This window comes from Miniopterus natalensis, chromosome 8 (assembly GCF_054644295.1).
Source record: "Miniopterus natalensis isolate mMinNat1 chromosome 8, mMinNat1.hap1, whole genome shotgun sequence".
Classification (NCBI taxonomy): domain Eukaryota; kingdom Metazoa; phylum Chordata; class Mammalia; order Chiroptera; family Miniopteridae; genus Miniopterus; species Miniopterus natalensis.
Genome location: NC_142088.1, coordinates 39,534,667 through 39,562,294, shown reverse-complemented (window position 1 = coordinate 39,562,294; position 27,628 = coordinate 39,534,667). Strand labels below are relative to the sequence as shown.

At 42.9% G+C, this 27,628-nt stretch overlaps 1 protein-coding gene across 4 annotated transcripts in view; it reads right to left on the bottom strand.

Annotated features, from left to right (window-relative positions):
• Nucleotides 1-560: 560 nt before the first annotated feature.
• The window catches only part of WIPF1 (WAS/WASL interacting protein family member 1), a 108,361-nt gene continuing 81,293 nt past the window's right edge, over nt 561-27,628 (bottom strand). For all 4 annotated transcript variants that reach the window (XM_087819760.1, XM_087819761.1, XM_087819762.1 and 1 more), the window contains 7 exons: nt 21,915-22,003; nt 19,754-19,883; nt 14,869-15,060; nt 11,487-12,230; nt 7,601-7,810; nt 6,519-6,632; nt 561-3,641 (listed from right to left, as the gene is read on the bottom strand). In XM_087819760.1, the coding sequence (XP_087675886.1) occupies nt 3,586-3,641; nt 6,519-6,632; nt 7,601-7,810; nt 11,487-12,230; nt 14,869-15,060; nt 19,754-19,883; nt 21,915-21,965 (1,497 nt within the window). In that variant the 5' untranslated portion in view covers nt 21,966-22,003 and the 3' untranslated portion in view covers nt 561-3,585. The remainder of the gene's footprint in view (nt 3,642-6,518; nt 6,633-7,600; nt 7,811-11,486; nt 12,231-14,868; nt 15,061-19,753; nt 19,884-21,914; nt 22,004-27,628) is intronic.

Here is a 27,628-nt window from a genome sequence, read left to right as displayed (position 1 = left end):
TTATATTTATCAGTGTCACTACTGGTCTTTGTAATTTCATCTTCCATTGCTTCCACCATCCATCTTTTTTTTTTTTTTAAATCCCCACCTGAGGATATTTTTTCCATTGCTTTTCAGAGAGAATGGAAGGGAGAGAGAGAGGGAAACATCAATATGACAGAGACACATCAACTCATTGCCTCCTGCATGCGACCCGACTGGGGCCAGGACTGAGCCTGCAACCAAGGTACGTGCCCCTTGGCTGGAGTTGAACCTGGGACCCTTCAGTCCACGGGTCGAGCCTCTAACCACTGAGCAACCGGCCAGGGCCTACCATCCATCTTTACCTTCGAGTAGAAGCATCTGCCTCAAATAAACAGACAAGAGATTTTGCTGAAGAGACAGGTTCCCAGGAAAAGCACACAAGGTGGATATGATGGACATTTACTTATTTATAGAGACCTTTTCCCCTTCTTCTTTTTGAGAAAGTCTTTCTTTACCAGAGTAGAAAACAGGCACTTCCTTTTTCGTTTACATTTACATAGACAATACTTAATAAAAACCACCAGTTGACACACATATCATTCTGCTTTTATTTATTGTCTGGCTGACTTACAAAGACACAGATGTCTTGGATAGACTCTGTCCCACCATTTAAACTGTCCTGATGACATAGATATCAAAATGTGCATGTTTACATAGTGCAGTGGTATGAAAAACATTTTTTTTTCTTTCCTACCTTTATAGTCCCTGACTATAAACAGGGAAAATTAATTTCATGCCAAAAATTTTTGGGCACTTTAACAATCATCCCATTTGGGTTACTAAGATAACAAAATTGGTATTACAAGTTAAAATATAAAGGCCTAACAGTTTTTACAAATATGCAAATAATCTGCTACTTAGACATAAAAAGTCAATTTCTTTTAAATCACAAAGTAAGGCACCATTGGATTAAACATTTTTCTCAGCTTTTACTAAATAAAATGCATAGTGAAATAAATACTGAACACTGAATTTTAATACTGTAATACATTTCAATACAAAATGATATGTGAATGTTAAAATACTGTATTGCATCTTGAATACATTTACCTGGAAATTTTATGTGAAAAAAACCACACATAGTAAGTAAGCTCTGATTTCAGGAAAGAAAATTATTCAATTTTTGTGATTTACCATAGTTGAAAATTTTAGCATAGAACTTACTCAAAATGTTGGATGCAATTAGGTTGCTAACTTTCAAAGCAAGAGTGTATTAATGAAACATTCACTTCAAAAACACATTCTAAAACATCTCTGTCCTGGGTGAATAGCAACTTTGAGTTGTGACCCTGTTTCAGACTTTAGGATGGTACCTGCAAAGTTGGGATATACAAGGAAAATGGCCATTCTTACTTCCCCGTACAAAATTCAGACCCCCTTTTTTGGGTCAGACTTTTTCTGCCCTATTTGTTAGCAAGGCCTCTTTTCTGAAGTGGGTCTTAGGCTTTCTCATAGAACTTTTAATCAACTGTCAATTAAGGAATGATAGCTGATCAAAGAATCTCAAATAAAACGATGCTGCTATATTACCAAAATATGAGCAATAAAATTTTTTTTGGAAAATACTTTGCCAAGCTTGCTATACCTTTATATTTCTTGATTCTTTGGGTAGAGGACCCCAAGTGCCTGAAAGACAAATGAATGGTAGAGGAGGGGGGACCCCAAGTTCTCTAATGTACTAAGCCCAGGACTTTGGCAAGAAAAGTTATAAAAATACAATATATTCAAATGGGCAAAATCACAATTTATTAGACATACCATTTATTAGAACTCTAAGTTCTTTTGCTTTTGTATAAGTGAAACAATGATTTCTTCTATAAATAGGAATGCTTTAAAAATTTTCTTTGGATTGATTTCTTGTTAGCATCTCCCAGTAATACATGAACAATACACTGAAACTGTGATGCAAAGTTTAGGTAGATATACATACACATTTGTAACCATGTGCTTTTAAAAAATAAGTAATGGTCATTTCAAACATAATCAACTGTATAAAATATCTAAATGGAATTTTTCCCCCAACTCTATTGCTAGATTTAAAAGTCCCAGTAAAGTCTGTAAACAAAATCATACAAAAAAAGGCAAGGCTGGCTCTCCCCTGTGGTCCTTTCGTGAGCTTTATTTGCATAGATCCAAGGCAAATGATTCTCCTGGGTAGTTTCAAAACAAATTCCCTCCAATGTCCAGTAGCAATGTCTTTCTCTCAAACCCATAAGCATCAGATTTAGATTTTTAGAGTTTTTCCCATTAACCCAAATCTGATCCCTTCTTCTGAGTTCTGATTTGCTACCTTCCCGACTTGCCCTCCCTCCCACGACTGAGCCGACAAGCCTCCCTGCCCTGAGGAGCAAGCTGGAAGGCCACCTCCAATGCGCAAGGCAGAAGTCCGGCTGACAAGGCACAAGTCCAGAAGTCAAGTTGAGCTCGGCCAGCTGGCTCTGAGCCAGGAAGCCCCAACAGGCGTTCAGTTTCTTTGCAATGGCTTTAAATTCCACGGGACTGTGAACCCTATTAGAGCAATTTCGGAGCTTGGTGCTGTAAAATAACACTTGTATACAGAGATTAAGGGAAGAGGGAAAGTAAGGGAGCAAAATCTAAGGTCAAGCTGTCTGCCAGACAAGGCATTGGGTCCTAACTTTATTTTTAGTTACCTCTTGAATTGCTAAAGCTCATCATGCATTTTTTTTGTTTTTTAAACAAGAGATTTTTGCACCGGCCTCTGTCTTCTAGACCTGCACTGTCCAGTATGGTAGCCACCAGCCACATGTGGCCACTGAGCCCTTGAAATGTGACTTGTCCAGATAGAGATGTGCTTTAAGTGTAAAACACAAAACCAGATTTTGAAGACTTAGTATAAAAAAAAAAAGAAAAAAAAAAGAGAAAAATATCTCATAATTAATTGGTATTTTAATTGCTAGTCAAAATGATATTTTGGATAAAAATATATTAAAATTAATTTCGCCTATTTCTTTTTCATTTTTAATGTGGCTACTAGAAATATTTAAATTGCATACATGGCTCACACTATATTTCTATTGGACAGCTCTGTCCTAGAGCCTACCTCAGACTGCCAAAGATTATAATCTGTGACCACAAAAATTTCATGTGAGCCCTCGCTCAGCAACTTGCTTAGGTGGTCTGTGGTTCATGGAATCAGATAGGAGACCAAGCACGCAAAAAAGGCATGGAGCAAGCAGCTCTCAGGGACTTTAATATCATCTGTAGCAAATATGCAGTGAATGTTTGAGTTTGGTTGGTTGAAAGCTGGGACAAAGTTCATCTCTGCCACCTGCCATAAAAGCCAGTCAACCCCAAGCAGTCAACACTGGTGGGCTGTAGCTGAAGCAAGCAATAACTTTGAGAATATACACAGAATAAAAATCTAGGTGCGTTTCTTTATCAGATTCCCACCCTGCACACACATATTCCCACGGCACCCTCCCTCCCTCCCTACTCCCAATATGAAGGGGACAAGGGAAGACAAGGGGAGGAGAGTGTGCGACTCTTGATAGCAACCACAGAAGTAGCTCTTGGGCGTGGATGGAGAAGAGCAGGCAAGGATCACCTCGGGATGGGGGGAAGGGGTGGGGCACCCCTTTCTCTTCGATTGGATCCACCTGGATGAAAAAACAGACAAAACAAATTTTTGTTAGAAAGCTTATGTTCTCACTGTAGAAACTCAAGGATGTTTGCAAAGGTACCCTAACCCGAGACCCTATGGCCAAGGCTGGAAATAACTGGCCACGTGGATGAGAAGTGGGGGGGGGGAGCAGCAAGTAAGGGTCTGAGCAAACATCAGAGGGGGGCCCACCTGGCTCCTGAGTACGTGCGTGAAGTTAAAAAAATTGCTTTTCTTATCTCAAACATAGTATGTGTTTATTATAGGTCTAGAAAAAATAGATTAGTAAAAACAAGACAAAAAAGTCACCCATGCTTACACCACCCAGAGATAACCGAAACATTGTATTTTCTATATATAAACAGTTCCCTTTTGTGTTCCAAAATTGGATCATACATAGTCATTTTGAACATCTTTCAAAGTTATTGCTCTTTACACATAATTATTAATGACACACTGTGTTCTATTATATAGGTATACTATAGGTTATTCATCTAATCCCTTTTGGATGAGCATTTAGGCGTCTTCTAATTTCTAACCAATGTGTTTTTTATAGTAGCCATCCTAATGGGTGTGAAGTGGTATTTTGTGGTTTTATTTGTATTTCCCTAATGATTAGTGATGCTGAACATCTTTTCATGTGATTATTGACCATCTGTACATCTTCTTCAGAGAAATGTCTATTCAAGTGTTCAACCCATTTAAAAACGGGTTGTTTGTTTTTTTGTTGCTGAACTGTAGGAATTCTTTATATATTCTGGATATTAATTCTTTACCATATACATGATTTGCAAATATTCTGTACTATTTCAGGGGTTGCCTTTTCATTCTGTTGAAAGTGTTCTTTTAAAAACTATGCATATTTGTTAGCTGTCCAGGTTTAAAATCCACTCACAATTTTTGAAATTCATTTGTCTCACGCACATTTTTCTGAGGATCTTACCATTCACTGTTAGGCACAGAGCCAGGTGCTCAGGTGCTTAAGCATGTCTACCAGGGGTATGTGACAACTGAGTATGCCTGTTGTGGCCACTGCTCTGAGAGTCGGGTGGGCTGGCACCAACAGATTCCTCAGCAGGCATCTTGACAGCGACCCTAGTAGCCCACTTAGGGATTTCTGAGATAGAACCGAATCTCAGAGCAAGGAGAGGAGTCAGAGGAAAACACTGGCATCCTATTATCTTGCCTGTTCCTCCTACCATCCCCACCAAGTCTTTTCTTGGGCAGGCATCTGAGGAAAGACTTATCTGGATATAAACCAGACATCTGTCATGGGGCCTTGACTATCAACTGCCATCCCACAAAACAAGGGCTGGCCTTGTGCAGAGCTTGAATTAGGTGGCATTGCTCAGGGCTGTCCGGGTGCCCTACCCGACTTTGGGCCTGGGGGCCAAGGAAGCAGGAGCAGAATAAAACCATTTGCTAGTATTTTGAGTATTTTTTTGAGAGATGTTCCATTATCATATAAAATATTAAAATTCACAATGCTAGAAATTTAAAGTCAATCTACAAAAACAGGTTTTTTTGGGGGGGGGCAGTGGAAATTAATTCACCAATTTAAGAAATAGTTTTAAGTGTATACCATGTTTCAGGCTCTGTGCCACTCAAAGAAGATGCACTACTGAACAGGACATAGTTCCAGTCTTCAAATTTCATAAAGTCTTAAAGACAGGAGGATGGGGCAGGGAATGTGTTCAGTTATTAAATTAAAAATCTAGAGGGGCTGGGGAAGATGGCTGTTACTACCTTAAGTATGTATCTACAGGGGCAGTTATCTGACATGCTCAAATGCTTTTTCTCCACACACTGCTGCCTTGGGGTTTGGTTCTGAAGCTAAGGTTTTTATAAGTCTGAGTCTCATCAATGATACAGGCAAATTTCACCCTCATTCTTTCTCAGTTCTATACATTTATTATTGTGAAATATTTGTTTTTCTGTTTCCTCTTCTTGTTCACACACACTTTTCTCCAGTAGTGGAAAAGTGATCCACTTCTTACGGTAGCATTACATGTATTATTAGCAAGAAACCAGAAACAACCTGTGTTCAATAATGGTAAACTAAGTTTTTATATGCTGACTCGATGGAAATAAGTATAATAAAAACCGTGTGATAAAACAGGGAAGTGTTTACTAAGCAATGTTATATAAACCCCACCACCAACAAAACTGTATTCTCTAATTATATCCATATAAATTAATCAGAATTAGATGAGAACCTGGTAAAATGAAAATACCTGTTATGTGGAGAGATTATGGGTACACTTAAAATTTTTATATAATGCTCTGTAAAGCTATAGTTATAATATATTTCAAAGATCAAGGCAGTTACAGTATGTTTTTTTTTTTAGATTTTTTTAAATTTATCTTTTTTTAAAATTTTATTTTTGTTTAAAATATTACAGATGTCTCTTTTTCTCCCCAACGACCCATTCTACCCTGTCCCCTCCCCCTCCCCAGTCTCTCTCTCTCCACGTTTTTGTTTTAATTAAATAAGACATTTTGCCTGTCTCAAAACTAATAGGACTGGAAAGAAGATCGCTCTATTTGTGCCATCTTAGGAAGATCAAAATGGGGGACGATTATCTAAACAAGCAAAATAATACCATTTGATCTACTAGCAACCCAAAAGTATTTTGGGCTTTTAATGACACATTAAAATAATTGTTTCTCATATGCATTCTGGGTTAGCTCCATTTTCCTCCTCGTGTGTGGAAGGGGAATTTACCTGAATTGAGGTGGCTTCAAACCCAGAAGTAACTTCCCTAAAGTCTCCTCACTCCAGGCAAGAGCCTGGGTTTCCTATACACCCCTCAGTTGTATATAACCCAGGCTATTCAAGTAGGAAGCTACCAAAAGCCCTCGCAGAAATACTCACTCCGGCTTTCACTTCTTGCCAATTTACTGGGATAACTTTTGGTTGTTGGCACATATGGCTCTGGAGGTGGCAAATCAGAAATAGGATGGAAGTGGAATCTGCTTTCCCACTCATCTGAGGGAGAGAAACAAACAGTATCTTCAGTAACAGACAATCTGCTGTGAAGACACAGAATGAACTAGAACTGTAAAGATCACTTCTAGTTTAATGTCTAGAAATTCAGAGAAAAGCTGGAAGCGCTAGGAATGTCACTGATATCACACATCAATAAAATATATGGGTCTCCCAATCAAACCAAAGCCAGATTCAAGTGACTTTAACTAGAGTGACGAGGCCCCAGCCAGTCCCGCTCGGGGCTAAGGCTTGGGACACCTTTCCTAATTATTTCTCCCATCAGTGGAAGGAGTACCTGGAACCCTCGGATAACAGAGGCAGAGGTAAGCTGCCTAATATCTGCAGGCCGCTGGGCCTCTAAGCTACAGCAAACTGTTTAGAAAGGCAGGTAATAAGAAGGCAAGCTACAAAAATGGTGCTTTTCAGAATTCTGGTATCTTTGGAAAGTTAACTAAAATGAGACTCAACCAAGGAACAGAGAAACATGATCTGCCGTTTTGGAAAGTGGAGGAGGAGGGTCACTGTTTTTAATTTGAAATCATGGTGGGCCCTAAGATGGTTAGATCAGCAATTTTCAACTGGCGCGCCCCAAGAATGTTTAAAACATGCCATACTGGACTGTTTAGTCAGGGGCACTGACCTCTTTTCCCTTAGACTGTCAAGTAAAAATATGACAGCAGCCAGCAAACAGCAGCCATCGGTGTGAGTGAATGAATCAAATTAGTGGTTTTTCTGGTCAGATCGGCAAGAAATATATTTTTTAGTGTGCCACAGAATTTTAGCAATTAGTGTATGTGCCATGGGTGAAAAAGGTTGAAAATCGCTCGGTCAGACAGAGCAGTGCAGTGTGGTAACACTGAGTCACGCAAACAAGGAGTGTTAATGCAAACATACGAGCACAAACCAGTTTCCCACTCAGCCGCTGCTCTATAGCTCGTGCATTTCCACGGAGCCGGGACCACACTCACCTTCACATGAAGAGTCTTGGAAGCCGTTTCTGATTGATGCTGATGGTGGAGGCGGGGGAGGCGCCCCGGCGCCAGGCCTGTCTGGAGGAAGGGGAGGCCGGGGCCCACTCCTGAAACTGTCTACTCCTCTGGACGGCAACTGTGGGGTGGCAGGCAGGGCCCGAGAGGTGCTGCCATTTCTGTTTATTGGAGGAGGTGGTGGGAGAGGGCCTGGAGCAAAAGAAAAGACAACATTTAGGGTGATGCTGTACATCCTACATTACTATTATCATGGCCATCACCAACGTGCAATTATTGAGTGCCTGATGGATACATGCCCTTTTACTAGAGAACATGGAAAAATGGTGGCGACTCCCTAGGAGATTTAGCCAAGAAAGGAGTAGGCACATACAAACTCAGAAATGCACATTCGTACACACACATGTGAAACGAGTGCATACTGAGAGCTAAGTGGCTGTTCTGGCTTTGAGTTAGTAGAGATTGGAGATGATACAGTTAAGTTCAGAACAGGTGATAATCTGTTTATACTGACAATTTCATACATACTTAAAACACATTTTAGTATCCTTTTAAATAGCTATTGAGCTAATTACTGCGGTATGATACTTATTAAATAAATGCTGTTTATAAAAATAAGTTTTTAAGAAGAATAAGATAGTTATGAAGTTATTCTAGATCTTCAGAGGGATTAAGTTCTTTAAATGCACAGTATTATTGCTAATTCCATAGGCACACAATCTATTTCAAGACAGGAGTGGGGTGAGGAAACTCAATGTTAGTCATCCTGAGAACAGTAGAAGTTCCCTCTTGGTTCTTCCTCTTTCGGGAGTTGATTAACACAGGGAGTGACACAGCTCGTTGATGTGCGTGGCTGTAAATGCTGGTGCAGGACTGGGACCCTGAGCAGGCTGCTTACCCTACCTACACAAGAGCACCAAATAGTCACCTTTTCCACAGCACTATTTCCAGGAATACTTAGTCAAAAAGCAAATAAAAAGTACTACGTAAGTATTCAAAACCATTTCTTTAAAAAAAATGCAGTAGTATGGTATAATAAAAAATGTTTAAGTTCCTAGAAAATAATTCAAAGTAAATTCTCTTGGATAAAACAAAGGAACCTGTCTTGCTTTTCCCATCCTCCAAATGCAGAGGCTATTTGGGTTGTGAGTAAAATAGAAACAAAAAAGAAGGAACTTAAGCATTTCCGCGTGTAAACCAAAATGGCCTTGGTAATTCCTGATCTTCAGCAGTGTGCTCCACTTGCCAGATGCTGACATTTTATGTAACACAATGTCTTGTAGTGCTATAAGTACAAACATCTCTTGTTAACTGCAGGTCCAGAATCCAACTGGAGGACCTTTCCAAAGAACGACTCTCCCATCGAAGGTTTCCCTGCTTGGAAGTCTTGGCTCAGACACTTGATGAAGGCAGGAGGCATGCCCTGCCCCGGTTGGTCTCTCAAGGTGTCTTCAGTTCCTCACCTGGGGGGGTTTATTTATTGCCCCATCAGCTTGTCATTGCTGGAGTTCTAGTCTATAGGAATAAATTTATTGCGCTAAAGAGTGTCTAACATGCTGTGGGCTTAACTTCACTGGTACTACCAGCACATAACTGTCGCTCAGTGCCAACTAGACTTCCAATGTCATTGGGCCTGGTACTACGTAACTTGATCAACTTAATTTCTCTCTCTTTAAGTGAATGTTCATGTTCTTACTTTCCAACCTTCTAGCCCCCTGCTCCAAACCTGGGCAAGCAAAATAGAGAACACTTCTATTTCCCACTGGCAGCATAGTAATAAAAATGATCATTTATATTGGGAAATAAGATAACCACTATACACACTTACTCATTTGATTTTTATAACAGCCCTGATAGGTATAGAGACAGCAGATGAGGCCTCAGAGGTGTTGGAAAGTTAAAAAGACCAAGTCAGGAGGCTAATGAGAAGAACCAGGATTTGACTACAAATCTGTCAAACTTGAAAGGCCTTTCTCCTAACAATGAAGCTAAGCCACCTCTACAAATCTAGGTGGCCCTTGATAACCTCACATAAGTTCCGTGTGGGAATGTAAATTGGTAGGAATTTTCTAAAGGCCATTTTGGCAGTACGTATGAAGTCCAGTTTTTTTGTGCACACCCACTGACCTAGAAATTCCACTTCTAGAAATTCAAAGGAAATACGTAGAGATGTACACAAATATTTGGCTACAAGAATATATTCCTCCATTATCTGCAACAGCAAAAATCTGGAGATGACCTATATGAACAAGTGAGGGATTAAATAATCAAGGTATTTTGTAGGATTTAATATTATGAGATATTGTTAAATAAAAAGCAAATTAATACCAAATAATATATGTAGTGTGATACTAATTTTGTAAACATGTATATATATGCATTTTCAAAAGACTGAAAGAATATATAAAAATGTTATCAGTGATTATTTCTGGATGGTGGGGATAGGATTATAGATGTTTTTATTTTCTTCATACTTTTCTGTATTGTCTATAATAAACATGTATGACTTACGTAATAGAAAGGAACAATAAATATTATAATTATATGTCACTGCCTACCCTACTTTGGGGAAGTTTTAATCTGTTGATTCATCCATTTGGTAGAGCCATGCAAACAGCTCCTCAAACACTGTGAGGGAAAATACATAGCTTTTGGAGAAAAAGACAACATTGCATTTCATTCATCTCACTACCTATTCTTGTTAATTCACTGAAGAATATCTGAGATGCCACAATGTCTAGGGACTGGATTGAATGGATTAGTACTTTTTATATTTGTAGCCACTCTCCATGGCAGGGCAGTTTGAAGGAGTGCTTCTCAAATTTTTCTGCACATTACAGTCACTGGGATATTACAGCCCCATCTGCAAGCCAGACCAACAAAACCAGAAACTCTGGGGAGGGGGCCTAGGCACCCCGGTTTTTAAAGCTCACCAGGTGATTCCAGTATGTGGTCAAGTTTGGGAACCACTGGTTTAAAGAATGATATTTACTAGGTTCCTGAGGTCACAGGGTCAAAGATCAGTTAACTTCACAGAGAGAAAAAAATGCCCCATTTCCAAACATCTTGTGTATATAAGGTTACATTTTAAAAGTAGACAGTTGCTCTGACTCCATCAATAACCTATGTAAAACAAAAAAGCACCTATTAAAATCAGAGAGAGTACGAACCCTGGGGAATCCTCATATTTCACTTCATACTCTGAAAGCTATTTCCCGATTCAAGTTTCTCAGCCCTGGGTGGGGGCCACAGATGTGCTTCAGCGGGCCCTACAATCCATGAAATAGCGTGTGTATCTCGAGTTTATGCTTATGAGCATTTTTGTGAAGAGAAGGCCTGTACCTCCATCTGACCCTCCAAGGGATCTATGTGCCAGAGATGTCAGCAAACAGCCAAGCGGCTCTAACATTTATCTTTCATCGGCAGGGAAGGGGCCCGAAAGCTCGACAAAGAGACAAGTGCAGGGGAAGTTCATTAGTTCTTAAATAATTGCCCTTCTTGTTGGAATGGGCCCTCCTGCAGGAGATGGGGGCTTCTCTCCCCAGTGAGGGCATCTGAAATCACTTTGGGGAGGCGGGCTTGTGAATGGCAGAGGGAAGACGAACGCTCTAGCCTCTTCCCTATCAACTGGCTTGTGCTCACTTAACTTTACTGGGCACTCAGTCGTCTCACGTCTAAACCACGACAGAAGGCTCAGCCCCCTTTCCGCGGTTTACAGGCGGCCAAGATGAAGTTAGCGGCAGGCGTCACTGAGCGGACGAAGGCAGGCTGGCCTCGGCTTAGGCCTCCTGCTGGCCTCTGCTCCGCGCGGTCCCCGCGCACCTGGGCGGGCGGGGCCGGGGCGCACTCACCGCGCGCCTTGCCATACCTGATCTGCCCGGCGGGTCCCTCACGGGAGGAGGGGGCCTCTCGCTGGGCGGGGGAGGGAGCGGGCCCGAGCGTCCGGGTGAAGGCAGGGGAGGTGCGGGCGACGAGAGGGACAGGTTGCGCTGCGGGAGCCGCGGGATCTCGTCGCCGCCCGAGCCCGGCGGGTGGGGCGGGCCGGGCCGGCTGGGCGGCGGCGGCGGGCCCTGCGGCGCGGGGGCGGGCCGCGGGGTGGCGGGCACCGGGGGCTTGCTGTTCTGCGGGGGCGGCGGCGGGACGGCCTCCCTGTGGATGGAGGGCCTGCTGCCCATCGGGGGCGGCGGCGGCGGCGGCTTGTCCTCCAGGGCCCTGCCCGGGGTGGGCGGCAGGGGCGGCCGGCTGGAGGCCGCGGGGCTCTGACGGACGGAGCCTCCTCCGAAAGCAGCACCTCGGTTTCCCGGGAAGGGCGGAGGAGTCGGCCCGGGGCCAGGCTGCCTGGGGGCCCCGAACACTGGCGGGGCCCCCCGGTTGTGCAGGCTCGACTGAACGGGCCTTGGCGTGTTCGGCACGGGCGGGGGCACGCCGTCGGGCTTGGCGCCCACGTCGGGCCTGGGCGGCGGCATTCGGTTGCGCTGGGGCTCCGGGGGTCCGCTTCTGTGGCCCGGGGAGGGCACCGGGAAGCGCCCCGGGCCGCTGGGGGGCGAGAACGGCTTGGCGGAGGTGGCTCTTCCTCCCGGTGGCAAAATTGGGGGCCGGCTTCCTCCAGCATCTGAAGAAAAGGGGTGGGGGGGAGTTCAGTTCGAAAATTAGGAACCTTAAACGAAACCAGAGACCTAGAGTATATCCCCAGCTCCTGGAAGCCCTTTGCTAGATGCTATAAAATACAGGTCACTGCTATTTCTGTAAACCAGGGTTTGTGTGGTCTTTCCTGGAGGAAGGGCAGCGGATCGCGGCCTCTGTTTGCCTTGAGTCTGAGGTTCTAGAGCCTGCCAGCTTTCCGAAGGACTTTGGAGCCATCTCCTGGCCTTATGCACGGACAGGAACCAAGATGAAGCTGGAAAGAGTTCTGGAGCGATCCCTGTTCATCACGAGAGGGCAAGACCAGGACAGTTGTGCCACATGGGACTCCTGCTAATGACTTTCTATTCTCCCCATCCCCATCCCTGCCCCTTGCCCTTGTACCTCTTAGGCTTAAAAAAATAACTCAGCCATTTATCCCAGTATAAATCTTCACATGGGAGGGATTACCTAGTCTCTTTGAAGAGAAATTCCCAAGAGAAGGTAGAAAAATATAATGGCAGAGTTATGATTGAAATAAGAAGGAACTAAGAAAGAAAAAAACCTGTTAAAGTTTAATTTAAAGAGTCGATAACCAGTGGATGGTCTTAATCTGCAAAGAAGTAAAAGACTACACATGACTTTCCCCCACTGGGTCAACTTCCACTTCAACACTGGCAGGGCAGGAAAACCCTATTACAGAATTAATATTAAACTGCTTTGGTTCAACGAAGGGAGGAACTAAAGGGGAACCAAGGTTACAGAAAAATTCAGCCCCCGCCCCCCAGAATCTCCTGGAACCCAAGATAATTTTCAAAAAATGGTTACTCTGAAAACTTCTACCAGTTACCATTATCTAGTTAATGTACTAAATCTTTACTGAGCACCTGCTATATGTTGGCCATTTTTCTAGATGCTAGAGACAGAGGCCTAAACAAAACTGAAAAGATCCTCTCTCTTATAGTTTACATTCTTTTTGGGGAGATAACCAACCAGCAAACATATAAATATTCTCAGCATATTACAAGTGCTAAAAAGAAGCTAAAGTAGGCTGATGACATGAAGAGTGCCTGGGGATGACGACATAGATGGAGTGGCTCTTCTAAGGGTGTGACATCTGAGCTGAGTCCAGCCGCGGAAAGATGCAGAGTAGCAGTTGAGGCCACAGACCAGCAGGGGCAAAGGCCCTGAGGTGGGAATGAGCTTCAAATGAAAAACCAAACAAACTGAAAACCGAGGCCTGTGTGCCTGGGGTACAGTGAGCATGGAGGGAAAGAGAGCCCTAGGAAATGGAGCCTGAGTAGCCATCAGGGGTCTGGTCATAAAGAGCCTCACAGGTGAAAAGTTCAGATTTTATCCAAGGCACAATGACAGACACTTGGATGGGTTTTATACAATGGAGTAATGTGAACTCTGAATTTTTTTTTTTTTACTTTAGTACTAGAAAAAAGATTTAGTGTCCTTGACTGTGTGGTATATTTTTATGTCCCCAAGTTGTAATAAGTTATATCTTCCAAGTGCAGATTAAAGCCGCAGTTACTACATAACGTGGACAGGCTCCATTACGTGGATAGTATACTGTGAACACATATATTTCCGGCACACCATTTTATGCACCAGTTTAAATTCCACCTTTATTTTATTTTTTTACTTCCAGTTGTCTTTTGCCTTAATTTCTTCACTTTTTGTTGAAGTACTAAATGTATGCATTTGTCAGCTGCCTCAAATCTTCTTGGTGGGTTTTAAATAAATAAATTTAAATTTAAATGCAGTTCTGGCAAGATAGACTCTCTCACATTATTGAGTCTCTTTCTAGATTTTGACCATCTAATGCTAAAACAGCTAACCCAGAGGACTCAGTGACTTTATCTTCGTATCAATGTGAACATTTCATACTTTTCCCAGTGGGCAGTTTAAAAGATCACAGAATTAGAAATAAAATTATTCTAACAATAAACATGAATAAAGAAAGTTCTATGGGACAATTTCCTGAACTTCGCAATTGTCAGGAGAGTGCCTCATGCACTCTGCAAGGTTTTTTACTTAGGCACAACCAGCTCAACTTTCCCCTCTGCCAGCAGGTTCACAGACAGTCCTGTAGGACTCATTTCCTTGGCTCCCTGAAGAGAAGATTTTGAATTGCTAACCCTGAAATGCCAAATGTCTGTCATGCAAAACGCCTTTTTAGATCAAGTGAGATATGTAATTCTATTCCATATGACAAGCTCCACAGTGTGTGTGAAAAGTGGCTCACAATTATTTACTATACTAGACAGCTGGGTCAGGCTACCACCCAAAGAAATTGAATTTGCCAGGTCACCAGGCAGTTTCCAGGGGTGGCAAGTTTCATTTGTTCCTTTCTTTTCTTCCCACTCTAGCTCACCCTTCAGAAAAGTACAAAAAAGCATAAGTTACCCCAAGCTGTTGATAAATATACAACAGCTCAGTGGAGCTGTCTGATACCGATTTAATAATAATTTTTAAAAAGATGCTAAATAGAGCCTCTTATAAAAGTATTAACATTTCAAGCAATCGGAAATGTTTTGAAGGGCGTGGTGCCTTAGAGGGGATGCCACATGTCCAAACCACCAAACTCTGGTCTTCAGTTACCGAGAGAGAAGGAAACTTACCATTATCCCTGTTGGCTGTGGATCTCAGCTTCGGCATTCCAGCCTGGAACAGCCCCCCCAAACCGGGTGGTCCACCCCCTCCAAAACTGCCGCCACCGCCGCCGCCACCACCACCTCCACTGCCACCTCCTCCGCCAAATCCGCCGCCTCCACCAAAGCCACCACCGCCACCAGCTCCGGGGCCTTTAGGTTCTGCAGAGGAGGAAACACAATCGTTACACAGGTTTGAAAACACTACCAGCCTGCCAGCCCGAGTAAACAATAACAGTAAAACCTGGGCCCCTGGTAGACAACTGGGATCTGATTAAAGTGTAGGATGTAAGGATTCACCCGCCCTCGTCCGAAAAGGAGGGATCTTCCCACTCCCGGCCTGTCACAGGCCCCGGGTGGAAGAATCAATGGTAGGTGGTGCCTTGCCCCCAGACCCCCGCTTGGCCAGCTGCCCCATATGAGTGAGTATCTACTTGACAAATGAAGGGATCTCCAAACAAATTCTCAAGGGAGGGAGAGATGCAGTAAAAGGGGAGAAGAAAGGAAAGAGTAAAAACAAAAAGAATAAAATAAAATATATCATAATTTTATTCCTTGGAAACATCTACTGTTTTGGTATAGTTTTCTCTGCCAGTATCTTTTCACTTTTATATTTTTTTCTTAAAATTAAGACCAAAATTCACTGGATAGTTTTTCACCTTTTTAATTCACCTAACACTTTATTGTTAGCATTTCCAATGTCATTAAATATTCTTTAAAAGCACGAGTTTAAAGGACTGCACTGTGTTTCAGAGCATGAATGTGTTGTAACTTATGTAACCATCTACTTATTTGATGGCCTTGTAGGTTGATTCCAATTTTTTAAGATCATTAAGCCCAATGGTAGGCTTTCACATTTTAAAGATTCTTTGCAATTTGAGACAGTGCAAATATTTTGTTTTATTTTGCATTTATTTCCAAAAAGTTCTGAAAGCTTTTGAAATGGGCAGAGAAAGAAAGGAAGAAGAAAGAAAAAGATGACCAAGTCTAGCCTTCTGTGTTATTTCCCATTGTCTTTGAACTATTTCACAACTCCGTAAATTGTAAAAAAAATAACAATACAAATGGTATTTGTCCATAGAAAGGCAAATTGGTTGTGTTCAGTGGAACACAACTGATATTAGCCCATTTTGCACCTATCTGTAAATTCATTTCAGCACTTACCTGCCTGTATATGTATGGTACTTTGAATTTTCCTTTGAATTGATAACATCATACTAACAGCATCATCTCATTAATTAATTAGCAAAATAAAATAAAATTATCTATTAATAATTTATTATATATATTTTATGAGGTTAAGCATTGTTTAAAGTTCTATTCTTGGAAAACCTTGTTCAGTCTTTGATGAGTATTACATGAGATCTACACTGGAGACCTGACACACTTTATAAAATTTAGACTTTATGGAAACATGGTTTATTTTCTATTTCTTCTGATTTATTCAGTAAAGTTTTGTAGTTTTCTTGATACAGGTCACACAGGCTTCTTAGGGTTACTTTGAATACATTTTTGTTGGTTAAAATTATAAAAGGGATGCTTTTTTCTATTAAATTTTGTGATTGGTTATTATTAGCATCAGAACATTTCATTTGATATCTAATAAACCACTTTAAGGCCTTTTTAATTTATTTTTATTTTATTTTTAAAAAATATATCTTTATTGATTTCAGAGAGAGGAAGGGAGAGGGAGAGAGAGACAGAAACATCAATGATGAGAGTTGTCATTGATCGGCTGCCTCCTGCACACCCCTGACGGGGGATGGAGCCCACAACCCAGGCATGTGCCCTGACCAGGAATCCAGCTGCAATCTCTTGGATCCTAGGTCGATGCTCAACTGCTGAGCCATGCCCAGCCAGGCTTTGCGATCTTTTTTAAATTAAAATTTACAAAAAATTATTATCTTGGATTTTCTAGTAGACATATGGTTGCAAATAATAAAGGTTTTGCCCCCTCTTTTCTAATAGTTGTGTATCTTATTTCTGTTTTATATAACTTCGATGACTGAACTTCCATAACGATGTAAATTATTAATGTTGCTAAAGAAAAACATTTTGATTTTAATGAAAATGTCTCTAATATTTCAAAGTTATATGGTTTTTCTTATTTGATATGAGTTTATAGACATTCTAGCATTAAAAATGAGATACACCCTGGTTTTGGTGAATTATTCTTTTAATGTACATATTGAGTTATATTTTTTGTTCTTTTTAGTTAGTACCCTCTCTTATAGTAGGGTTTCTTACCCTTGGAACAACTGACATTTGGGTCAGATAGTTCTCTTGTGGGTGGCTGTCTTGTTCCCTGTAGGATGTTTATAGCATCCCTGACCTCCACCCACTAGATGTCAGTAGGAGCCCCTCCCTTACCATTTTAGCTGTGACAACTAAAACGCTTCAACACTGTCACAGGTCCCCTGGAACACTGACATATAAGCTTTCTTTTTGTTTCTATATGGCCTTTGTCAAATTGTGATATTAGGATTATGCCAGTCTCATTACACCTGTCAGATAGCTTTCCATCTCTTCCTGTGTTTGGGAAAGAATAATTTATACAGCATTTGAATTAGCTGTTTCTTAAAATCTGAAAGAAGTTATTGATAAAATCATCTGGCTCTAAATGTTTTTAGAGGGAAAGTAATTTGATAAAGTTTTCAAACTTTTCCTTGCTCATTGAGGCTTCAGAAGTAAATTTTAGTACACTGATACTTTTCTTAGAAAATTAATTTCTTTAAGATTTCAAAATGATTTGGCATATAACTTCATCATAGCATCCTTAATTTTTAAAAATCTGCTTTGAATCTCTTATCTGCTTCCTGAGTTCTAGTGTTATTCATCTGTGTTTTCTTCTTTCTGGATTAGATTTGTCATGTCTTTGTTAGCTCTGTATCTTTCCTAGGTGGAGAGCTTTCCAGATACTTATGGGAGCTCTGACAGAAGAAATTTGAAATTTTACTGATTTGAATAATTGTCAATAATGTTAATGCCCTTGTTACTCAAGCATTATTCATTAATGAATCATGCATTTTGGAATATTGCATTTACATAGGACACCTTTAAATGGTATTAAATATTCAAAGAGATCAATGTCCTATCAGACATCATCCATTAGTACGTCTTTCAGTAGAGAAGCTAAAGCAGATGAAGGTAGCTAATTGGCACAGGTCACTTTGTTAGTAATTAAATTGCAGGACAAGGCTGCCTTAAGAGTTATAACATGCATAACCATGGTAACAATTTGAGATAGAGCCCAGGGAGGTTTCACCTGCAAACAAATACAAAACCATAGATGGACTGTGTCACTTGCAAAGAGCTTGTGACAACAGTCTTGGTGTCCAATTAATTGCATGGATAACAAGGACATACATTGGGACATGCATTTGTGTCCACCAAGCTAAGTGAGCAGCTGGAAGGGAGAAGAGCTAACATTTATTTCCACTTAATGGGAGGAGAAGTGGACCTTGATGAATATAATAAGTTTCCACTAGTGGATTCAGAACTAGGCCCCAGACTGTCCAGTCTCCTTTAACATCTGGGGAACTCACATCCACCTCTCGGAGCCTAGCCTCCCACTCATGGTAGAAAGAACCACCGGGCTCTGTCCTAGAGGTTGGCTATTTGTGAAGCTCCTCTGTCCCCATACCCAGGCATCATGACTTGATGGTTAGACTACGGCTCTCCTTATGGAAGTGACTGTGCTGGGATTCCCCTTGGGAGAACCTTGTGACATGGGTCAGCAGGACTAAGGGATTAGTGATTATACACTAACCACAGCAGTTCTGACCTAGAGGTCAAACTGTATCAAGAGTCAAGGACCTCATAGTTCCCTCTGAGGTGCGGTGCGTTCTTACTTGAGCCACCTGGCCCAGAAACAGAACAACATCCAAAGGCCTTTGTCTTGGTCTTGCTCTTCCCCATTTGCCTCCCACGCAATGTCCTCATCGAACCCTGGTCCTCCTTCTCTTATTAGGCACTTTCCCTAGGAATTCTTCCAAGGTCCTCTCATCCTCCACTTGGCTAAACCCTGCATCAGTGCTCACTTGTCTGTTCCCTACTGAGTCTGAATGGGATCTGTGGTCTAGGGTGGATTCTGGAGACATGTGGCTGGCAATGGAAACATCTAGGAATGGGAGGAGATAGTCTCGAGGCCTGATTATTAACTCTCCGTAGATTGTAGTTATGTGTAATAGTTTATTCTGTTGTAAATGTTAATAAGTCGCCCTGTGTGGTGGGTACTTGTTTGCTTATACACACCATGCCTTGTTCTAGAAAAGTTTTCAGACTTACAGTGGGTAGATAAGCAAAGTTGTGATCTCATTTCCTTTCTCCAAGCTCCTAATAATTCTATCTTACACTTGAATTTCACATTGCCGACAACACAAAACACTTTACAATAATTGTCTCATTTATGCTCACAATGAATTTGTGAGGAGAGTAGAATAGGTATTATCTCCACTTAACAAATGAAGATAATAGGCTTGGAGATGTAAATGATGGATGTGCCAGGCCTCAAAACCACATCCTTTGATTCCAAGGCTAGGGCTCTTTCCCTGTTTCATGCTGCCTTTTGATCTGTGGTGCAAGGAGCAGAGAGTTAATTTCCAGAAAGTGTTTGAATAATTCAGAGAATCACTGCTGTGTGTGTCTAAGACAAAGAATTATTATACTGGCTTCCTGCAGCATTAGAGGGAACCCAAGCCGAACCCGTGGCCTACAATGAGTGATAACAGTCCCTTATTCTGCTAGCTTTGCAGCTGTTGTTAACCAAAAAAAAAGTTTGGTTTTTTTTTTTTTTTTTTGGTTGGAAGGGTAGGGTTGATTGTTAGGCCATAAACCATTTATCTCCTTCACTTACTGTCCAGTATCGGTGCACTTCTGTCATTGGTGACGGTCTTCTTTAGTTTCTTCCCTTTGTTGATGTCAGAGAGGAGAGCATTTCTCCCAGCCTGCTCCGACTTATTCAAGGCAGGCTTTTCTATATTGGCCTGAAAGGAAACCATGCAAAGTTGTATTCATTTCTTGAATGAAAACCGAGTACTACAGCACTCAGTGGGGACAGCGAGAGTATTGGAAGCTTGTGACTAAGGTTGTTGGTGCTAGGTTGTAAATTCTCCACAAGTTTTAGACCCAGTATCAGTCTTTTTAAGACCTGGACATTTGGGAACAGATGCAGAAATAAATTACGTTTATTTTTAATGCAGGTAGAGTCAGTTCCTGATAAAAGTCCGAAAATTCAGGCTTGCAGGAACCAGCAAAGCCAGGGTTGGATGGCTAGAAGTCTGGGAGACTCTGCAGGATACTATGAGGCTTCGTTCTCTAGAATGTGTCCTGAAGAACAGCTGCTTCTTATCTTTTAGAACTAGCCTGGGGCAAGGAGAAAACTCTTTCTAGCAAAACAGGTCTCCTGCATTATTTTTTTAATCCACCAATGTTTGAGAAAAATAATTCCCTCCATTTATATTGCCAAAGTTTTTTTCCTTTTTAAGGGAGATTTGAGGTATAATTTGCACATAGTAAAATCACCCTTTAAATGTACAGTTCTGCGAATTTTGACAAACGTATATAATTATGTAGCCACCACCACAAGCGAGGTATGTGACATTTCCATTATGCCCAAAACTCCCGCATGTCTCTCTGGCTTGAGATGTTTCTCTGAAAGCTTAGTTCACAGAGATTGGAGAGCCAAAAAAAATGCTACTTTAAAATATTTGAGTATTTTCTATTCTTTCAGGATTCCTGGGAGAGATCCTTACTATGAAATTGGGCTCTTGCTTATTCGGGATTATTGTAGGGAGTGGGGACACTAAGAGCCCAGCATACGAACTTGGAAGTTGGCGTGTACCTATGTCTGTCACACGTGGAAACTGGTTTGTATTAAAATAAACACATGACCATTAAAATAAAACACAAATTAAGGGATGTACTACCCAGCAATGGTATACAACCTACATTCTGGGGGAAATATAATCTGCTATGTTAGCCAGATCAGAGCTTTTCAAACTTATCTTAAAACAACAGGAAAAACACTATCAAGTTGCTGTACGTGTTTCTAAATGCTTACTCTCAATTTCTGCGCTTATCTCCTTGGGGATTCTAACCAGCAGTTGGAGGACCATACCTTAAATAGCAATGAGCTAATTAATGGTCTAGTCTTCTGACTAGGCTCCAATTGTAGATGGGCTACAGAAATGTGTTCCATGGAAGCCTGGGCAGGACTTTTTCTCTTTGAGCCTCAATTCCCCAAAAGAAAAATGAAGGACCCATCCCCGGGAGGCTCTTTAGCAATGAAGGCTTCCATGCTGGGGGAGGCCTTTGTGATGGGGCTTGGCTGGGAGCCTCTGCATCACCAGAGGGGGGGCTGCCAGCTTCCTGGAAAAGGGGGCACTAACTTGTGAGGACGGGTCTACCAAGGACCAGGAGGAGCCCCGAGAAGAAATTCCTTTGGAAAGTAGGCATCTAAACATAAGAATAGACTTAAGGGGGGATGTGAGTGTATGAGGGAGACTTGGGGTAATGGTGGGAGTGGGGGATATTTGTCAAAAACAGAGAGTGGGCAAAAAGAGGGCAAAAGGCAGAGAAAAAGAAAGGAGTGAGTCTGGAGGACACTTGCATGGATGCATTTTCCAACAGAGACCTGGGTTTCTGGACTGTCCTACCCAGAAGTTAAAGGCTAGAAGTCGGGCCCATTTGAGTGGAAACAGTGCAGAACAGACTTGGGAACCTGTCTTGGGCCAGCAGGTGGGAGTGAATAGGACGCGCCCCTTGCTGGACCCGGCAAAGGAAACCTAACTGCCCCACGTCCCGCAAGGGTACAGTGCATTGCATGGGGCCTTAGACAGAAGCCCTGCGTGTTGCCTTCGCCACATCTCAGGTCCTGGCTTACTCCGGCACCTGGAAAGCTCACTGTGTCATATTTAAGCCGGAGTGCAAAGACATGTAAAACAAACACGCGGGGCCAGGTTCGACTTCATTTGGCTGCTTCATGTGTGGATCACGGAGGGCGAAGAGCCACTTACCACAGCAAACGTGGGTGGTGGCGGGGGTGCTGGAGGGGGAGGGACGGGCATCTTGGCCAGTTAAGTTTTCAACAGTCTTGCTGATAAATCTGTAGAAACAAAACATGGTCATGTATTAGATTTCTTAGTAATACTCTGTCCTCCTCTTCCCTGTTTCCCACCGAAGTGACAGCTACTCACACAGCCCAACTTTTGTAAGAGGTGAAATTACCTTAATGACGTTGCTAAGATGGGACTGTTCCAGAAGGGCCCTAGCAGGGAGGTTTCTAGGCCTAAGTGCCTGAAGAGACTGGAAGCAAATTCCAGCACCTCATACCGCTCGATTGCACCTAAGCAGGTGGGGGGACGACTCGTGCGGGGCCCCTGGCCCGCAGCCCGGGTAGCTGGAAAGCTGTCATGATACTGCTGGAAATGTACCCCGGCAAAGCCACGTGTTCAAGTGGCTTCTCTTCCTCACTCATTTCATGACAAAAGCCCTTTTTGCTGTCCCAGCCCCTCAGTCCCATGGCCGGCTGTGCTCTTTTCAGTGCACACTGTAGGAGTGCACAGACGAAGCCATTGCTGCTCTTGCCCTCACAGCTCTTAGTCCCCGGGGAAAGGGGACAGTGATAGGTAAGGTGGGCAGCTGAGACAAGGGAAGAGGGGCTCCGTTCCTATCTTTGTGCTCCTAGGCATTTCCCTGTAGGATCTAAGTGGAAAAAACAAGGGGAGGGGGAAGACAAGGTCTTAAACCTATGACCCCTGGGCTGTTCAGTAGAAATGGGCTTCATCAGGAAAGCTTTGCGCATAGTGTGACTGCCCAGGGAACAAAGGAAGGCCAGGCTCTGCGGCTGGGTGGAGAGTGCAGGACCACCCTGGTGGGTAGCAGCTGCGAAGGGGGCAACGGGCAAACATTGGGGGCTGGAGAAACAGCAGTGAGGAAGCCCTGGGAGTTACAGCAGCCACAAATCCCATCTCCCTTTCCCTCCATCCTCAGGGTCCCATCCCTGGGTCTCATCCCACTAGGTCCCAGCCCTGGCAGTGCCTCACTTGCTTTCTTACCCTAAGTAATCCCAACTTTTCCCACCCAGTCCTTGCCTCTGCTCTAAGTGGAGTCGCCAGTCAGCAGCAGGGGCATTACCCAAAGCTCCTAGAAACATCACATCTCAGCCCCTGCCCCACAACTGAATTTGCTTCAGCATTTGAACAAGGTTTAAGAAGGTTGTTTGCAGAGTTTGGGCTTTAAACCAGTGGGCAGCCTGGGACCCTGAGCACCTGAGTTAACACTGTTTCTATGGAACTTGTGTCCCCAGTTTCAAACAGCAGAATTCTCTTTCTTTTATTCTCAATAGTCTCTTAATTGCAGAAAACAATTTCTTAGAATTTAAATTGATTTCAACCACTAGAAATTAACATGGAAAACTTGCACCTTGAAACAAACACATTCTATTGAAGCACCAATTTTCAACTGGTGTGCTGCAAGAATGTTTAAAACATGCAATACCTGACTATTTAGTCAGGGGCACTGACCTCTTTCCCCTTAGATTGTCAAATAAAAAAATGACAGCAGCCAACAAACAATAGCCATCCGGTGTGAATGAATCAATATTGTACCTATTTTTTTTGTCAGGTCAGCAAAGAATATATTTTTTGGTGTGCCGCAGAATTTTAGTAATTAGTTTATGTGCCACGAGATGAAAAAGATTGAAAGTCGCTATGTTTAAGTATTGCTAGGTGGCTTGCTTTCTGTGCACGAAACGGAAAGGAAGAGCTAAAAGGACGTGGCCAGGCTTGTCAAAGCTGCTGGAAGACAGGAATAAGGACAGTTTGGATAGTTCTATTCTGAGAGGGAATCTAGAAAAGAAAAATTTAAAAACTCCACGCAGCTCTCATTTATTGAGTCAACTGGATCCGGGGCGTGTTACTTACACCGTCTCTAACTTTTACAGACTGTGCAAAGTAGCATGATTCTGCTAGCTTTTCAGAGGACACTGAGAGGCAGAGAAATGAAGGAACTCACTAAAGACCCACGCAATTTGTTCAAATCAAGTCCTTTCAACCCCTGCTCTTCTTAGATAAGCATTTTTAGGCAGGGAAAGGCCTCGCTAGCTAGTGCTAGCACTCACATGTTAACTATGTCAGAATCTGTTTTTTGATAGACTGTCTCAGACAAGGGTTCTTTGAAAACGTGTTCCTTAATTTGGTTTTCTGCATGACACCAATTAGGTAGCGGGAGAGGAGGGACTAAGTGGGCAGTGTTAGCAGGGTTGGTGCCTGTGTTAGGTCTGGAAAGGGGGTTCTCCAGCTGCAGGAGACACCTTCGGAGGCAGCAGAGTCAGACATGTCCTGGGACCAGGAGGAAGGACAGGGATCTGAAGTTCGATTCCGGTCTAGCTGACTGTGAAAGAAGCCGCAGCCTAAGCAACGGTGTTACCAGCTGGAGAAAGTGGCTCAATAAGGAGGCGGTGCGGCCGGCACCATCCCGAGGCCCAAGAGACGGGCTCCGTGGAATAGATCGGCCATGTGCTTGGTGGATGAAATGCCTCTCAACACGCGACTTTATTGTGTCAGATCCCATGTTCACCAGCTAACCTGTCACCTGTTATCCTAATACTGAGAAGGATGGATTCTGGTCAACCACCAGGAACCTCTTATGGGTTTGGTTCTTATGAGTCAGTCTCTGGTTGCAAAGATCAAATTGAACTTCTGTCCTGCACATCTTAGGGGCCAGACTGTGGTATAGGATCCCTTTCAGGAGACCACCACCCTGCAAGTCCTCTTTCATTATTTTATAATTTTCTGTTGTTGCTGTTGTGGTTCTGACTGCACTGACTTATAAAGAAACCCCTGGACCACAGAGGCTCTGCCTACCCCCTTCCCCTCCTGGCCACCTCAGATACACAACAGGAAGAGAGAGATCTGCAGGAGGCGTTCTCGCCTTTCCCGGGGTGATGCAGCCCTGAGTACACTGACCAGCATGGGGGCTTAGGGGCGCCGGCCCCACACAGTTGAGAATCTGTACATAACTTCTGACTCCCCCAAAACTGAACTGCAAATAGCCTACTGTTGACCAGAAGCTTTACTGATAACAGTCAACGCATATTTTGTATACTATTGTATTACATGCTGTATTCTTACAATAAAGTAAGCTAGAGAAAAGAAAATGTTATTAAGGAAATCATAAGGAAGAGAAAATACTTTCACAGTATTTATTGGGAAAAAAAAAAAAAAAAGCATGTACGTGGATCAGCGCAGTCCAAACCCAGGTTGTTCAATGGTCAACTCTAGTCTGCTCTCTCCGCTGCGGCTGTTTTCCCTGCCCCCAATTTCTCACTGTCCTCCAGATAAACCACTCCCATGGCCTCCTCAATGCTGACAGGCGATTACAGGGGCTTCCATGTCCTCTGCTCCTTCCTAGCTGAACAGCTGCTTGTCTGGATTGTCCAGGTTTGTAAGAATCCCCAGACTAAGTCCTGCTACCTCACCACATGGGTCAAAGACCAATCTCATGTCTCCCGTGCTGGGCCCACACCAGGCCCACTTCTTGGCTCTTCCCACCAGACTGTGACCTCCACCAGGTCTCCCTAATACCTGGCACAAAGTAGGGTTCTCATTAAATATGTGTTGAGTGGAAGAGCCAGTTGTCACACAAATAAGCCATGTGCTGGCCATTGGAAGGGCTGCCAGCATCAGCCCTGGTACATTCTGAGGTTTGGGCAAAGAATTGGCCCTGTGTCAGAGAGGCTTGTTAGCATTAAGTACAAACTTGCCTTCCTGGCAGGTCCTGACTTTGCCAGTGGAGCAGAACCCAAGGCCTTAGGAGAGGCCTTGCTACCTCATCTCATGAAGTAAATAGCCCATATCAGAACCAGAACTGGGCCTTACTAAATAAAGGGCCTCAAAAGCAGCCTGGATCCTAAGGGACCAGGCATTCCTGACCTGGATCCTTACACCCATAGGGTCTGTGGATCAAATACAGGGGTTCACAAACTTGGATGGAAAAAAGGACATATTTACTTCCCTTCAGCTTTAACAAAAAATTAGCATTTCCTTCCATTATGAATGTAAGCCACAAATCACAGTACCTGAAACTTTTTCACCAACAGATTTTTACATCATATTACAATAGTTACAGATCTCCCTTGAAATTATGGCACTGTTTAGATGTGTTGTTAGATCATGCAAATATTTCAATATAACTAGTTTCCTTAGTAATCGTCTGTATTTTGTTTTATGCATTTACCAACAGTCCAAGAAGGAGTCCTTTGGGCTTTACCAGACCCTAGTGTGGTCTATGGAATGAAATGGGTCAGAATCCCTGTGAGAACATGAGACCTGGGTCAGGAGAATATGATTTTGAATCTTTGCTCTGCTGCCTAATAACCTGAGATAAGAATCTAACCTGCCTGAGCCTCCCTTTCCCATCTGTTAAATGGGGTTACTGGAAGGATGAGATGAAATGGTGCACGGCAAGCTCAGCACAGCTGGTAGAGGAAGCAATCGATAGACAGGTCTAGATCTGTCTTCCTTGAGGGAGAGCACGAGTCTTGCTGATGTGCGTGCTGCTTGAGCACCTGGCAGAAGAGGGACCAAGCTGGGGACTTGGCTGAGGCCTTGCTTTGCCCAGAATCCTGTGTGGGAAGAGCTGCATGGGGTGGGAAGAGCTGCATGGGGTGGGAATGAGGCAGCCTGAAGACTTGACCTTGTTACATGTGGTTCCTCCCTTGGGAGATGGAAACAGAGCAGGAAAGGCAGCCTTGTCCTGGGGCTAGGAGGGGCCCTCAAACAAGGGAAAGGACCAGGGCAGGGTTCCTGCAGTGGGGGCTCTCTCTGGCATCAGAATCAGCCATGTGCTCTTTGAGGTCACTGTGTCCTGCCTTCCACCGCAGTGAGGCTCCCTAAAGTTGGAGGATCACTGACCTACCCATTGGCTGATCCTTGCCCGCCACCCTACCCCCACCCCAGGCATTAAATTTTTAAGAACATACACTTTTGAGAATTTAGTTTAAAGAATCATTTCACTGTTTAAATAACTGATCACAGGGGGGAAAGCCAGATTTTTCTAAAGCCTTGTGTGTTGAATTTTATGTGCACAAAGAAAACCACAGGGATGGAAAAAGCTCTTTTGTTTTCATGTACAGTGTTACAGGTCGAATCGTGTCCCTCCCAAATTCTTATGTTGAAGCCTCAATCCCTAGTACTTCAGAATGTGATTCTTTTTGGAGATAAGATCTCTGGGGAGGTGATTAGATTAAGATAAGACCATTAGGGCAGGCCCTAATCCAATATGATTGTGGTCCTTATGAGAAGAGGAAGAGATACCAGGGATGCTTGAGCATAAAGAAAAGGCCATGTGAGGACGCAGGGAGAAGGTGGCAAAGAGAGTCTTGGGAAAAACCAAACCTGCTGACACCTTATCTTGGACTTCTAGCCTCCGGAACTGTGAGATAATAAAATTCTGTTGTATGAGCTACCCAATCTGAGGTTTTGTTACGGCAGCCCTAGCAAACTAATAAGCACAGTTTTAACAATATTTTGGAATATTTCCAATATATCCATTTTGGAAATAATAATTTATAAAATAATGACTTTTTAATAAAATATCCATCCATTGATTTCTTACCTCAATCTCTGAATTGTCATACATTAAAGATATATAAAAAAATCATCCTGCCCAGCTGGGCGTGGCTCAGCGGTTGAGCATCGACCTAGGATCCAGGGGATCGGGGTTCGAT